The following is a 16,418-nucleotide window of genomic DNA, read 5'->3' as shown; positions in this document are numbered from 1 at the left end:
CGCAAAATAGTGATTCTTATAGAAGTTGCTTAGCCACAGAATTAAACGCTGTATGAATGTGTGTGAGTGGGTGAATGAGGCTTGTAGTACAAAGTGCTTTAAGTGCTCAGAGTAGAGAAGCACTATGTAAGTGCAATTCCATTCACCATTTATATTAAATATTACAGAAAATAAAAGCGTAACAGGCAGTACAAGCACCTCCTCTCTGTCGGTCTCTCCGTGAGTACTTCCCATTAATTTACTTTCTCTGGATTTTTGCCGCTCCTCAGGATCATGGGGCTCAGCGGGATCAGCCTGGTGACCACAGGCCAAAGTCCAGCTATGTGGCACGGGACAGCAGTCCTCAGTCTCCCAGAGACAAGAGGCCTCTCTCAGGACCCAACATACGCACCCCAAATCTGCCAATGTCTGAGGGAGTGATGAAAACTGCTCAACAAGCCACACGGCCGTTTAACACATACCCGCGGACAGAGAGCGATGGCGGGCGCAGCCCCACTGGACAGGTAGGGGTGGGAACCCTCAGGGAACCAGTGATAAAATCACAGACGTGTCTAAACTGAGCCTGCTGGCAGATCTCCAGATCAGATTTAGCTGCTTTCTTTGTGACGGTTACCATAGCTCCATAATAATCCTGACACTCGTGCACCTCACGAGATGTTGGAAGATGTTGTGACAGAAAAGCTTCATTTAGATTTAAGTTTGTGCTTAAGTTTGGCTCTCTTTTCCAGGTGGGTCGACACCATGAGTCCTCACCTCAGAACGGCCCCTCTAGCGGCTCCGTCCGAGGTTCCTCTGGCTCCAAACCCCCTATAAGCCACCCACACCCTCATCACTCTTCGCACCCCATCCTGGCCCCCGAGTCCTCCCAGCTCCCGCACACCCCTCACCCCAACGTTCCAGCCCCACGACCCCCTGTACCCTCTGGGCCCGCTGCATCGGGTGCTCCTCCTCAGGGCCGCTCACCACAGAGGGAACCCCAGAGAGTTTCCCATGAGCAGTTCAGGGCGGCACTGCAGATGGTGGTCGATCCGGGCGACCCGCGGACCTACTTGGATCACTACATTAAGATTGGTGAGGGCTCCACAGGGATTGTGTGTATCGCTACGATGAAAACCACAGGAAAACTGGTCGCCGTGAAGAAGATGGACCTGAGGAAACAACAGCGCAGAGAACTCCTCTTCAACGAGGTAAAAGATCTGTTTGGCAATTTAAAAAGGTCAGAGTTAACATGCCAGATTATGGCAAAAAGTACACAGAAGTAGGGAATGTAGAGCGTTTGGTTATTCCAGTTGGCTCGTTTCCTCTGCACTTTTTACTGCACTGATGGCCATTGCCTTAACTAGCTGTGAGGTCACTGATCTCTGGAGATCTGTAATTGATATACTTTTAAAAATTTACACAAGGCAGTGTATGAGGTTTTAGGTGGCTTTTATTTTGAAAAGGGTCCATGGTAAACGTACAAACCCAGAAAAGTTAGGACACTGTGTTAAATCTAAATAAAACCAAAATGCATTCTCAGTCAGATTCAATTATGTTTTTGTATATTTAAAATTTATGAAGTTTGATACGTTTTTAACACAATAAACAATCAAAATTTAACCCAGTTTAATCAGCACAGTGAAACATTGTCAATACAAATGTTGCGTTTGTATTTCAGAGGCATTCAGAAAGCTGGCTGAACCAGAGAGGAGACGAGATCTTTCTCTGTTCATACAGATCTGTTTTTTTTTAATAGTCTCAAATCTAAAAATAATATTTGATGCTTTCCAAACATAGATTTTTATGTTAATACATCAGAGTGGTAGGAAATGCATGAAATCTCTCCCCACACTCGAGTCAAGATAAAACCAATACAGTAAGTAAGAAGTCGCCTTTAGACACATCTCAGGAGCCTGCGCTGCCGCCTGAAGCGTTGTGGGGTTCACGCTCCATCTCGTCTTCACCTCAGTTGCAGATTTCCGCCTTGGATTTTAAACACTGGACTCCCTTCATGAGTGACGAGGCAGGGCTTCAGTGCGATCAAAGTAATGTGATGATCCTACCTCTCTGTGTGGTAACTGCAGGTGGTGATCATGCGGGACTATCACCATGAGAACGTGGTGGAGATGTATAACAGCTACCTGGTGGGGGATGAGCTCTGGGTCGTCATGGAGTTCATGGAGGGAGGAGCGCTCACTGACATCGTGACACACACAAGGTGAGAGAGAAACTTTATACATCAGTCATTTATGCAGCACCTCGCAGTATTAAATGGCTATAATAATAACAATAATAAGAGTAAAAATCCACCTGTCTATTCATTTTCTTAATCACTGAGACATTTCAGGGTTTACTGAGTTCTCCCAGCTGCAATAGTGATATGAATTACCAATATATACACACACTAAACCTTAATTTATGCATATGCAGTGAATAAACATGGAGCCTATCTAAGTATCTGACACTGATGCAAGCATGTGTGCACATGTTGATCTCCATGTTTGCTGTATGACCAGTAGCGAGGCCGTTCAAGGCTTTATGAGTGATTTAATAAAGTCTCAAAATGAATACAAACTTTAGCTGTAAGGCGGTGAAGTAAAGCAAGAAAAAAGGTGATGTCAGCTAGTTTCTGTTAGCTTAGCTCCAGTGTTCAAGCTAATGAGGACTGAATGCTGGAATTTAAGGAGGAGAAAATTAGTTCCAATTTTTTTTACTGTATAGATTTGTTTTTTTGCGATGTTTGCTAGTTGAAAGAAACCAAAATACTTTAGGCACTGTACCCATTATATTCCTTTTTCATATGCTTTAAGCCATTTACGTCTGCCCCTTATTAAGCTGTTTGTTCACCAGATATGATTTCCGCCATAAGGGGGCGCTGTCTTCTATCTATTCAGCACAGAAACGTACTGCATTGCATCTGTGTCATTTTACATTCCACGCAACAGGAGTGAGAGTGTTTGGCAGACTGAATCATCTAAGTCTAAAACGCATAGGGGCTTTTTTTTCTATAAATGTCATAAAGTAAATTTGGATTGGTGTGATGGGAATATTTTAGTCATGTCACGTAAATAATTTCTGTCCCTCTGAAAACATTTAGGTAATACATTATGATGGATGTGCTAGTTTCACCACCCTCATCTTGCTGTTATATACAGAAATGTTTAACGGTAAAAGACCGATAACCTGCATGAGCTAATGAAACAGTTCTAGGTCTTATTTACCAAAGTCACTGAAATCTTGCCCAGGCAGGTGGTTATTTTAGGCCTGGAGACTTGCAGTACACTGATAGAAATGATGATGACGATGAAGAGGAAGCCAATTTGCTCGTTAGTTTACAGAAGTAGGAACATTCAAATTTATTAACATATGACCAGAGAATAGGGTTTAAGCCCCACTTGTGAAAATGCTAACAAACTGTGCTGATTGTTGTAGGTCAGAAAATGTGATGTTGTTTAAGTAAACAATGATTTGTTTGCTAATTTTGTCAATTTTCTTAAATTTAATCAGATAATTTAATTTCATGTTATTTGGAACTGACTGTGTTTTAGCTTTAATATCTTAAGTTTGTACTAAAAGAGGTCTTGAAGTCTTAAATTGCATTTGTGTTTACATGTAGACACCCTTTGTGATGCGTATTATTGTAGCTCAAGAACTTTTCACTCCTGACTGTGAACTGAATCACAAAAACTGGTGTCTCTATTCGTCTGCAGGATGAATGAGGAGCAGATCGCCACAGTGTGTCTGTCCGTCCTGAAGGCGTTGTCTGTCCTTCACACACAGGGTGTGATCCATAGAGACATAAAGAGCGACTCCATCCTCCTCACTCATGACGGACGGGTATGTACTACACTTCTGTAAGAATCAGTTTAAGTTCCTGTTTTGCAGTGTAACACTCAATAAAACTTCTCCGGAAGGAACAAGCGTTCAGATGTTGTCAACATTTTCCACAGAATTAATTTGTATTTCTCTGCCATTGCTCTGACATGTGCATCTGTAAATGCAAAAAGACAAAGTCATAGTATTGCATATCAGCAATAATCAGCTGACTTTCATGTCAGTTCCTCTCATGAAAAGAACTTTACGATGATAACCTCGCCCAGCCCTGCAGCCTCAGTGAGCTCCGCACATCAGCGTGTGAACTGGTTCTCCAAATGCTCTGGTTTCTGGTTAGAGCGACCCTCAGCTCACAGTGGATTTCCAGAGCAGAACAAAAACTGTCTTCTGAAGGAATGTGGGGTTTGAGTCAGTGAATAAGAGAGCAGCTAAATGCCACTTGGTCATCCTGCCGGTGGGGTTGCGATTGGCAATTGTTAGCTGGTTTGCAGGGACTCATCTTTCAAAATAATTTTGAGGGAATTAAAACATGAACAACGAAGAACTGCTTTAAATTATGTACGAATGTCTGACATGTTTTTTCCATAGAACCGAACAGTTTTTTTTTAATGTTGGAGCAACACAAGAGAAACCCCAGCCAGCTGATCGGTCAAAGTTTCACAGGAAGGTGAATCATATAGTTCTGTTTTTAAAACAACGGCCTCACACTCGTGGTTTTATGTCAGACCACAACGTAGTTGCTGAGAAAGTACTTTTTTAGCAAAAGACTGTAACAGACCTTTTATCACCGAGCGTCTTTTATTAGTCATACGAAGAAGAGCACAAATATCATAAATCGCAATGTTGTGCATGTCTAAATATAGACTTACACATGACCGTTGAAGTATCACCAAAGGAGATTCGTTTTCCCTCAGACCCTCGTATGCCTCGGCGGTGCTTGCAGAGGGCAGGAGAGCCCGTCGATAGACAGAACTCGCTGACCTCCTGAGCGTTACTGGGGCTGGGACAGCTTGAATTAAAACTTGTCCTCCACTCGATTATGTGGGTCACAGTGGCAGAGCCTTCTATGACAGGGGTGTTGTTTCTCTGGTCCTATGATCACTGAGCTCTCCACCCCCACCCTCAGTTCCCTTACTGGAGTTTGCACAGTGTTTTTGTTTTTTTTGTTTTTTTGTTTTTTTTTATAATGTGGTGCACTTTCAGTTTAGCAAGTGTAACCCAGATTTTTTTTTACTATTCAGAAAAGAGCTCACAGCTGCTGAATGTGCTCAGTATGGGGCTGTACATAATGGGCAACTTGTGGGCTGCAGTTTTTTGGGGGGAGTTTTTTTGTTTACTCGTTTGCATGTTGAGTGTTGGATTAATCTGTCACAGGAAACCATTTTAAACTAAATAAAACATGTTAAGCGTGAGACTGTCAATTGATGAGGTAGAGCTTTGTGGCCGGCTCACCTCTCCATAGGTCTCTTTAAGGATTAAGACTTTTAGGACTTTGGGCTTATGCTTGACGTTGAGGTGAAGGCGTTTGGTACTTACTCATGATGGTTAAACTTCATGATTAAGAGATGTGAAAAAGCCTTGATGTCAAAGCTAGCCAAATAAACATGCCCGCGTATGTACTGCACACGGAGTGGAGCAGGCAGCAGTCACTCAAACGGAGAAAAAGTGTTTTGGTAAAATATAAGAAAACATTCATCCAAATACTGTCAAACTTGTCACTGCCTTTAATCCAGCCTGCACCAGTATACCTGCCACGTTGAAAGTGTACTAGATATAGAGAAAGGGCAGAACAGTCAGATGTAGAGACATTCAGAGTAGAGATGAGCCTGAAATGTCAAATACGAGGAGTTTTCAAACACTTCAAACAAGGGAAGAGAAGAAATTTCAACCCAGGCCTGTGTTCATATCCATGTAAAACACTTTTATGTAATAATTTCATTCCCTTTAACAAAAAGGCTGTCTCTCCTATCTTTTTATTTTTAGTTTTAATTTTAAAATTATTAATTATTAGCTAGTTATACAGTGAGCACAGTTGAAGTATGACTCTTTTCTATTTAAATGTGAGGGTGGGGGTTTCCCAGTAAACCATTACTTAAGCAGAATGCACTAACCACTAATATTAATAGCATTATCAGAGTTGTTTTCTGCTGTAGCGCATCACGCTGCCTGCTGTGAGAAAGGACTATGGCATGCGCCCGTAGTGGTGCAGCTTTATCCCTTCTAGTTAAATTTAGTCTCTTGAGGTGCACAAACTCTGCAGGATGCACTGCAGCCACTGACAAAACCAAGCCCACTTCTTGCATGAGTTAAAATAAAATGGCAGCTAGAAAAAGGAACCAGATGCCTCTTAACCACTACTGCATCTGAGACAGATGCCCAATCGCTTCCTGCCTGGTGACAAGCAAGTTTCTACTTTCTACAGAAAATGAAACCACAGTTAAACCAATAAAAAAAGGAACTTATCCTCTGGTGTGTCATAGTGCACACACACACACACACACACACACACACACACACACACACACACACACACACACACACACACACACACACACAAACGAACTGTGCCTCTAAAACTGAAGAACTCTGCAGGTCTTGCTGACTTAATGTTTTAATATCACTGCTGCCAGAATTTTCTCACATAGGATAAGTTGATGTAACCGTGACGCTGAATGCGTTCACTGTGTGTGTTGTAGCTCTCTCATCACATCATGAAATCAAAATTCTGCAGAAATCCACACACATTTCTTCATAGAAGACGAGGCTCTATATTGTGTACGATGAAATGCCCAAAAATCAGTTCCTCATTAGAAACGTTTTTTGTGCTGTTCCTGTAGAGAAGCGGCTGCCGTGTATTTCTGGCGTCGTTACACCTGCAGTTTCTCCTGGCATTGTGATCATCGTCGTTTGGTGGTTTTGTTTGTAATTCTGTTCACATCTCAGTTAATAGCTCATCAGCACAGAACAACCATTTGCCTTATTATACAGTAAATTATTAAACTGGAGCTCAGCAGTTTGCCACCTTTCCTTTTTTTCATAACCTCATAATCATCTTTGATCTGGATTCACACCCCTTTAGTCAGAAAGTGCAGATTCAGATCACGGATGCTAGGCTGTCTGTAACAGCTGTTAAAGCTGCAATCAAGACCACACGTTTCACTGTAACTCTTCAGCCCTGCAGGGCCGAGTTGGCCCACCACTTCTTAATTCACGTTTAATAATTCGAAGAAATTCCAATGAGAGGAAACCTGCTTATACAGTGTAGTGCGTATGTATTATACACAGACTGAGGTCTTTGCTGAGCCTCTTCTGAGAGCGCACTTGCTGTGCAAGTCACACATTTGATGCTTCTGCATAAACCACTTTGCGCTTGATCACATCTGATGAATGCTTGTGGGTTGATGCCTTTATGAGCTGTGGTTTCGCCATCCCCTCGGCCTCCAGATCTATGCATGACCAAGCGTTTGTCTGCAGTGACACCAAAGCGCTTTGTCTACTCTGTCGTGAGACAGATAAAGCACCTGCCAGCTGTGTTTAATCTTCCTGTGAGACTCTGTGTCCACAGTTTGCTGCAGTAGAATAACATGAGTAAACGAGCGTTAACATGGCAGAAATGTTTCTATTGTAATGTCTCCAGTAGTGTTTTGGTAGCTCTAATGACCTTCAGATTGTTTCATTTATTTATTGTATGATGTGTTGGCTAGTTTTTCAAACACTGCAGATTCTACAAACACAAAGTGTTAGCTTATTATTATTATTATTATTATTATTATTATTTAAATTTCATCTTTGGAGGGAAAAGGCTCTAAGGGAGGGATTATATTTGCTTACTGACACAGATGGACACCACAGATGAGTCATTCCTGTTCTCCTTTTTTCCAAGTAGACTTGGAGTCCATCTGTAGGGTTTGTGTTGAAGTCCTCATGGTCCCAAAAAAACTGGTGGGCACGCAGATGTTTGCATGCAGCCTTGTGCTCAATGTCTGATGAGGAAATTTACATCACTTGAATGCAAAACTTTTAACACCCACACAAATCATCATCACCATCTGACAAATCTTATTAGTCTAAATACTGAATGCTGTTGAAACTCAACTATATAAAATACTCACCCATACAGCACTAAAACTGAAAGCACAACTTCCATACATGTCTAAAGACTGCAAATGTATGAAGGGTGGCAGGTCCTCTAAATGATTTTCTAAGAATATTTTTCTTTATCAGTGTAATAATAAACAGTATAAACCCCCACAACCTTCTTAGAGGAAACAAGTTTAAGAGTATAACCAAAAATAAATAAATTCTCACCGTTTTATTGCCTGTAAACCAGCCTCATAGTTAAAAACATGGCTCGGTTAACATGAGTCTAAAGTGGCATGTCTAAGGAGTACACTTCCCAGAATAAATTGTTTCCCCGTTGTAAGCAGAGGATGTCTTGCTCCATCCTAGTGATTAGCTATTTCCAGTATCTGTATTAGTAGTTAAAGTTTCAGTAAATTAAAAAAATCAAGTCAGAGTGTCATCTGTTAGCACCCTGAATGAACCTAAACGGGTTACAATAAAACATGAAGCACTGACGTGCATGCAGGCTCTGGGGGAAGTAGCGGTCTGCTTATTTGAAAACCGTAGTTTGAAGTTCTCTGGGTGGTCTCGTTCTCTCACGGAGTGCTTCCTGTTGGCAGCTGTGGTGTTTTGGTGCTGGGCTGGGTTTTACTTGCTGCTTGTGGTTTGGCCTGGCAGGGGAAGCAGAATCAGCCAAGCAAGAAGCGTTTCTCGGCAGAGGGGCGAGAGTGTTCGTTGCGTCTGAATGCACCTGCGTGCTGAGCGCTGCATTTGTGTGATGGTTTCATCCTCCTACGGTAAGGTCAGGCAGTGGGTTTTTGTTCTGGGTTGTGCTGTATCGTCTGCTGGAGCTCAGTGACCATCGTGTTCATGTTTGTGTATGGTGGTGTTCACACATGTGCAGTGTGAACCACTTCTCCTAACAGGCCGTTTCATTTCTCTTTGTGAGTAATCTGAACCCAGCAGCCAGCACTGTGGCAGACACTCAGCACAAGGCTCAGTGTCTGAGTGTGCAGCCATGCAAAAACTTTCTCAGAAAGAGGTGTGGATGGCAGCGATGCCTGACTGACATGAGGTCATGTGTGGTTCATCAGATAAACTGTGTAGAATATTTATTTTTATGCGGCTGAAACAGTAAACCGATAACCATTCTGGCTCTGTTACCAGGAGTCTATTATCTAGTATCCAAGTGGTGTTTTACACAGAATCAGATTGTATATGTGTGCATCATGCAGGCAGGAAAGTACACCCACACTTATCTAAACAAATGAATGAATAATTGCACACACACACTTGGGGAACTTCAGATCAGCTGAGCTTAAAGTCACTTCCAAATTCAGTCCACTAACTCCACCATCTTAATCTGAAGGTAGCTGCAGTCTTAGCCTTTGGCGTCTATCTGACCCATAGCTGAACCGTAAAAGATGTTTGTAACTTCCAGGTATGAAAGGTGCCCAGCTGGGATCACCTTGACTCTATAGAGGTTTTGGGGAAAACATGCCTCAGCTCTCTGTCTCTGTAAACTCTTATTTGTTAGTTTTTATTGAACTGAGTGAACATGAGGGATGAACCAGGGCATCGTCATTGGCTCAGTATCATCCCTTCTTTGGTCAGATTGTGTGGAGAACATCAGACTTCATTCATCTTTTATATACAGTTTACACTCTGACTGTAGGGTGAGTGAATGATATCAAGTAACATGACACAGGAAGTGCTGGAACCAGCTGTTTAGCAACAACAGAGCGTTCAAAATAAGAGCTATGGGGACTGCCCACAAATGAGACTCAAAATGAGCACGAGCTGCTCGCTCAAGTAAAGTCTGTTTGAGAAAAGCTGTTTGATGTTAACAATAATGTTCCTGTTTCTTCTTGTCTTCTTCTCCTCCTCCCTCTCCATCTGCAGGTGAAGCTGTCCGACTTTGGTTTCTGTGCACAGGTGTCTAAGGAAGTGCAGAGAAGGAAGTCTCTGGTTGGAACTCCATACTGGATGGCACCAGAGCTCATATCCAGATTACCTTACGGACCAGAGGTAACACTCTGGCTGTGTTGTCTGTCAGGATAAACCTGTATTTTTGTCTCCACCCCTCACTGGTGGTCTCTCCTCTCTGTGTCCAGGTGGATATCTGGTCTCTGGGTATCATGGTCATAGAGATGGTGGATGGGGAGCCACCGTACTTCAATGAGCCGCCACTCAAAGCCATGAAAATGATTCGAGACAACCTGCCACCCAAACTGAAGAATCTGCACAAGGTAGAGCAACAGAAGAAAGGGCAATAAGCTGAAAACACCAGAAATAAACCAGACAGATCAGCTTTTAATAAAACCAGCCTTTGTATGAAACACAGTTGAGTTGGCAGAATTTAGTGTTGCAGTTTCCCCTTAGTGACAGAAACACAATCAAAAGCACAGAAATTTTAGTTTTATATGAAAGCAGAACTTCTGCTTCCACAAGAGGAAGAATGGAGTGGTGGTGTTTATGGCCACTGCTAGCACAGGTGTGATTATAATTTGTCCTTATTTTAATGTTGCATGAGCGAAATGACATGCAAGGTTGAAAGGAGTGTTCAGTAATCTGCAACTTTGATTTCTACTTTGTGTCATCAAGCAACAATGACAGAAGTTATCTGTGGCCTGGCTCAGGTCCTGGTGCTGATGCCACCTGAACTAAAGAGTCCCCAAAAGTTGCTTCTGTTCGTCTGGATGTAGCGTTTTCAGTGGGAGAAACGTTTCATCACTCATCCAAGTGACTTCTTCAGTCAGTCCAAGTTACTTGGATGAGTGATGAAACGTTTCTCCCACTGAAAACACGACTCACCAGATGAACAGAAGCAACTTCTGGAGATTTACCTACCTGGATGATTGAGAATGCATCAAAACGAGCTAAAGAGTATCACATCCATCAGGGCAGTACGCTTTCAGATTAAAAGCAGTGTTCAAAGGGAGCTAAGACTCTCATTTCCTTCTTGATATTTTTAATCCTGGGCACTCCCAGAGTAACTCTACATGATTCACAATTCAAAATAATACTACTTTTATTTATTCTGGATCCCTCGGTGCACACGGTCTGAAAAAAGCTGCTTCTGTGCAGCTTCCATGTGCCTGAGATGACCGTATCAGGCATGTCTGCTCTCAGGGACATAAAAACAGTTTGAGACTGTTTTTGAACTAAAATATTTGAGTCTTTGGCTTGTAACAGTGTTTTTCCTGCCTTTGGGGCTTGTAACTTCATCGGCATCTAAACACAATCGGTAAACATTAAAGTACAAGCTTCAACTTTTATTCATGTTTTAACAAAACAAGCAAACTGTGAGTAACTAACCAATGTGGTTAAATGAAGCATCTGATTGGTTGTTAGATTAACAGCTGGATGTTTTGGCGTCAAGCAATTAAAATCTTAACTCTAGCATCAGTAACACCTGGATGTCTCTTTTCTCCCAGGTCTCCCCTCTGCTCAAAAGCTTCCTGGACCGGATGTTAGTGCGAGACCCGGCTCAGAGGGCCACCGCCAGCGAGCTTCTCAAGCACCCGTTCCTGTCGAAGGGGGGGCCGCCGTCCTGCATCGTGCCTTTGATGCGGCAGAACAGGATGAAGTGAGATAATACGCGCCACTAAGACGCCTGGACTCTGGAGATGGTGTTACAGGATACTCCTGCACACACAGGAGTGACCCTCAGAGGTCACAGACAGGAGACGTGAAAACAGGGTGTGCAGGAGTATCCTCTGTGAGTCACTGAACTGCGAGAGTGAATTCCATAAAACAAACAGAGGCAATAAGGTGGAGTGTGTGTGTGTGTGTGTGTTTCATACATGTGTGTGTGAGCAGCAGAGGAGCCTCCTGTAAACACTTTTACCTGAAGAGCCTCAATTGGAAAGATTAAGAACTGTGGATCTTTTTTTGCTCCTATCTGTGGACCCTGCCTGGATTTGAGGTGTGAAGGTGAGGTTTTGCACACCAGTCTGATGCTTTGAAGGAGCCGAGAGCCCATTGGCTGATTTTTAACATCACTATTGGACAATCTGTAAGCCGATTTTCTTTCTTTCGTTTTTTTTTCCCTGCATTCGGAGACTGTCCTCATCACAGCCAGAACTTACTACTGAGAGAGGAAATCTTGTGGCTCCGACTTTATTCTGTAGCCTTAAAAACACTAATTTCCTGTCGTAAACAAGCAAACGTACACTAAGTGAAAAAGTAAACACTGGAGTCGTGGTTTCAGATGAATTTTCTTCTTCTTTTTCTCCTGAAGTACAATGAACATAGAGAGCTATATCACTTGTGATGTTATACTATCTGTTTTGTGATTGTTTTATTATTGTTGTAAAGTGTTTCCTGGTTTATTTTAGAGTGAGATGTGGTGATTTTTTTTCTTAAGCACTGTTGATGAGAGATAGAAGCTGCACTCCCAGTTTGATTTTGTTTTGTAGAGAAAGACCACATACAGACACACAGCCCCTTAAACCTGGGTCTGAGTGTCTGAGTCACCCCCTGGGTTTGGTTGATTTTCACTCGTGTTTTTAGAACAGTAGGGTTTAAACGCTCACTCGACGCTCACTCGACAAACTAGAAAACGAGCCTGACTTGCTGCTCGTTGGCCCGTCACTGAGCTGTTTTTATTCTGTGGTCCTTTCATGTCTTTGTCCAAAGTTTCCAGCTGCTGACATTGTTCCTCTGCTCGTTTCGTGTTTGATTGCCACTTTGAGTCCACTCTGAAATAAGACAATACCAGGTCTCTGTCACGCAGAGGCTTTTATTTATAGGACGATGTTAACACTACTCCACCTCACAAACAGAAGTGTCAGCCATGATTAAGAAAAGCAGCTTCGTTGTCGATGAGCTGTGCTGCTCACGCTCCAGCGGAGAGTGTGTCTGTTGGAGATGTAACACTCGTGTGAAAATCTGCTTCCAGCTGCTAATAATGTAGAGATGTTTAAAAACTAAAGGAAGCACGAGACCTGAGGCACAGATCTACCCTTTAAGGGACAGGTTACCAAAATCAGGCTTGTTCATTTTTCCTCTGGACTGTTTTGCTACTTATGCATCTGGATCATTTTGGTGCGAGTCGTGCTGTTTTGGAGATATCAGCCTTTGCTTTAATATAATTCAACTAAATGGTTATTAAAGTGCTGCAGAGCTTGCCATCATTTTACCCGGTTACTCAAACGAACAGTTTGTTTCATGGGGGAACTGTTTTTTTTCCAGTGAATAGAAGCATGTGGCCTGCTATCGTTACAGCTCAGCCGAGAGGGAGGACATTAATGTTGTGGTGCAGCGTCTGTTTATTCAGCTCTTTGGCTGCACAGAGAGAGGAACTGTGCAAATTCAACCAGCACACATGCTTTGGAGTGTTTGCGGCCCTCTAAAAAGCCAACGGGGTTGGGTCAGATGCTGATTGGTTGATAATCTGACACAGCAAGAGAAGAGAACAGCAATAAAGTTCCTCGCAAAGAGGAAGAAATGCAACCAAAAGAAACTGACGAAAGTGGAAAGTTGTCATTCTTTTTAACACTCGGTTTAGCGACAGAGAAGAAAGAGAGAGGGTGTGTATTTTGACTTCTGTCACCTAAAAACAGTCAGCTGCTGGAGCAACAACAGCTCAGAGTTTACCATATTTTTTGGCACCACTCCCTGGTAACAGTACAAGTTTCAATATGTAAATGTGGACCTGCAAGCTCTGCTGGTGCACAACCATTAGCCTCTCGACACGGGCCGCTTACACTTCCTCCTGGAGAATGATACGCTTTCAGATGTGGTTTGGTTGAGAGAAAATAGTTCCTGCATGAAAATTCTTGGTTTTTGTATAAGGGCACTTTTGTTGAGCTTATCGTGCTTTCAGGACTATTTAGTTCCACAATTTTCTAAATCCATGTTCTCCAAACCTGCACAACTCGCACCAAAACAATCTAAATGGGTAAAGAGCTCTGATGGGTAGAAGAAGAATATGGAAATGCGATTTTTTTATTTTTTTTTTCGGCCTGCCCTTCCTCTTTTAATTTTCTTGCAGCTCATAGAAATCATAACCGTTACCAAATGATGACGACTCAAGTCCCAAATTCCTCCTTAGGCGGCTGAAATCGACTGACAGTATCACAGTTTGGTAAAAATAAACTAAAACCTAAATATGAAAAAAAATCGAGATCTCTTTAGTTTCAGTGAAATATCAAAGTAACCCGAGGATTGGGCTGTCTACACAACCACATTACAGCAAACTGAAACATGCAGACCACTCAGGAAACTGATTTTAAATGAAGAATTTTTAAATAAATAAAGATATAAACTAATAAATGAAAACTACTTATAATAGTTCAGTTTGATTTTTCTTTTTTTTTTCTTTTTTTTTGGGGGGGTATGCTTCTGCCCTGGCAATCCTAAGATCAGTAAACAGAAGTCATTCCATGAAAACTTCCCTTCTTCCCGCCTGACCTGCTCAGAATCAGCTGATTTTTCTTCATGTACAATAACTTTAGTATATTTCATGAAGCCGTGCATAATTTTGCTTTTTCGTCGCAGACCATCAAGAGTACAAAACTTTGCACTTTTAATGACGAGCAAGCCTCTGTTAGGGGCTGTAACTCTGAAAGTATGAAGGTAAAATGTTGCACAGCTTCATTCCATAAACTGAAGTTGGTGTAAAAAAAAAGCAGTCAGCTGATTCTGAGGGGGTCAGGCTGACATTTTCAGACTTAACTACCCATCTGAGATCTGTGCAGTGTGTGACTGTGAGCAGTCGTTCTTAGAACGATGGAAGGAAAGCTGCTTCTGCTGTGTTCCAGCGCCCTGCAGGGAGACGGAGATAAACAACCTGCAGACGCATTCCTATCTCGGCCTGTTTCCATTCCTTCTTTGTCTTCCAGTTCAGCCTCCACATCCAACCAGAACTCGGTCAGGTGGCTTTTTATAAACTGCCAACCCAGAATACTTCCAATCGATGGACACAGGGAAACATGTAGCACACTTACAGGTGCCTTCTGCTTTTTGGAAACACTCCTGGAGGTGTATGATTGGGTGGCCTTTAGCACATTTACTGTACTTGACATAAATGTATTGTTAACCATGCTGACGCAGCAGCTGTCTAACTGACATATTTGAAGCTTTGTACAAAGATCAGCAGCACAGAGTAGAAGCACGTCGAAGCAGGAAGTAGGTTTTAGTTCAAGCTCATTGTTTCCTAACATTGTTTATCATTTCTGCAAAGCACAGCTAGCTGCGGTTTGAAGATGGTTAAAATGACACCCTCTTTTCCAGCTGCGCAGGACTGCTGGAGTATTTTGCAAGTCCAAAATAACACGGGGTGCAGTTCATCCTCCATCTGAGAAGAGCTGTTTTAGCTCCACCCCCTTTAACCCAACTAACTTCTGATTAAGAATAATTTTTGACCCATTCATTTCATTCACTATCCAGCTTAGTGTTCGAGGCTGTCCCACTTTAATAGGGTGAGAAACGGGGAACAGATGTGACAGTTTGGATGACTATTTGACTGCTCAGTGAAAAAATAGTTTTAAATTATACACGCCTTCCCTTTTTTTTAGCGATAGACTGTATATAAAAGATGTCTGACTGTGCATAAACTGGATAATCGGCATCTGACTCTAAAAATGAAATCTTTACAAAAAAGACCTCTATACAGAGTAGCTGCTCCCTTTTGGACATTTAGAAGAACGCAGGTGTAAAGCTTTGTTTTTGACACTGGATTGCTTCTGTGGTTTTTATCAGATGTGACATCAGTGAGCCTTTATTCTGTTTGCCAATAACAAAAATAAAAGAAGACAACCTGCTCCTGGTGTCCAGGCGGCAGACCAGTAGAGCCTCCGCACTGATGCTGACGTGTCCAACTCCTTAATGAGGTCCTCTAATCTTTAACAAACCCTAGCTTTAAAAAAAACAAACAAAAACAACAGCTTATACAACCCTGGTGATTTTCCTTTGGTTGGAGGCCAAAACATGTTTGGAAGCAGCTGCTCGATATTTGAAACTTTGGCCTTGTTTTCAGGGATTTTTCCAGTCTTAAAACGAGCGTTTACGCACGTGAGAACATGTCAGCAGGGTCTGCGTTACCTTCACTGGTAGAAATGTGTGATTTCAGCTTACTTAAGACCATTTCATAAACAAAAACAGTACGCCTGTGTTAATGATACCCTGGTTTTCTTTGGCACAGGCTAAAACCTGGAATTTCTGCAGGTTTAACATCCACTGCCCTGACAGCACAGATGTGGTAGTATATAAGGAAAGCAGAACCGACCCTGCTTTCATGATGCAGGCTGAAGGATTTCTCAGTGAGAGCAGCATCACCCCGCACAGTTTCACGGTTTTTCTTCTGTGGTTACATTGAAGATGCAGACTCGGTTAGGCGGCACCTTAACCTCGGGGAAAAGCTTTCTTTCAGCCGCTTTAACCTCTGATCATATAATAATGTGTTGAATTTTTAGCTTCAGGCGCTCAGCACTGATGTGCCCATGCCTTCCTGCAGTTTTTCATAAAAGTGGAGGCGGAAAAAGAATAATTTCCACCCCATGAAAACGTGCGTTACGATACTTTCCATGCCCGGGTTT

General features: G+C 42.4%; 1 protein-coding gene across 2 annotated transcripts in view; it reads left to right on the top strand.

Annotated features, from left to right (window-relative positions):
- pak4 (p21 protein (Cdc42/Rac)-activated kinase 4) overlaps nucleotides 1-12,093 on the top strand; it is a 37,734-nt gene extending 25,641 nt beyond the window's left edge. For both annotated transcript variants that reach the window (XM_005744967.1, XM_005744968.2), the window contains exons 5-11: nucleotides 270-503; nucleotides 729-1,187; nucleotides 2,064-2,197; nucleotides 3,690-3,816; nucleotides 9,778-9,903; nucleotides 9,990-10,124; nucleotides 11,313-12,093. In XM_005744967.1, the coding sequence (XP_005745024.1) occupies nucleotides 270-503; nucleotides 729-1,187; nucleotides 2,064-2,197; nucleotides 3,690-3,816; nucleotides 9,778-9,903; nucleotides 9,990-10,124; nucleotides 11,313-11,468 (1,371 nt within the window). In that variant the 3' untranslated portion in view covers nucleotides 11,469-12,093. The remainder of the gene's footprint in view (nucleotides 1-269; nucleotides 504-728; nucleotides 1,188-2,063; nucleotides 2,198-3,689; nucleotides 3,817-9,777; nucleotides 9,904-9,989; nucleotides 10,125-11,312) is intronic.
- The last annotated feature ends 4,325 nt before the right edge of the window (nucleotides 12,094-16,418 follow it).

This window comes from Pundamilia nyererei, unplaced genomic scaffold (genome assembly GCF_000239375.1).
Source record: "Pundamilia nyererei isolate P.nyererei 1_Seehausen unplaced genomic scaffold, PunNye1.0 scaffold00152, whole genome shotgun sequence".
Classification (NCBI taxonomy): Eukaryota; Metazoa; Chordata; class Actinopteri; order Cichliformes; family Cichlidae; genus Pundamilia; species Pundamilia nyererei.
Note: the sequence above shows the minus strand (reverse complement) of the source record. Positions and strands in the feature narration are given on the sequence as shown.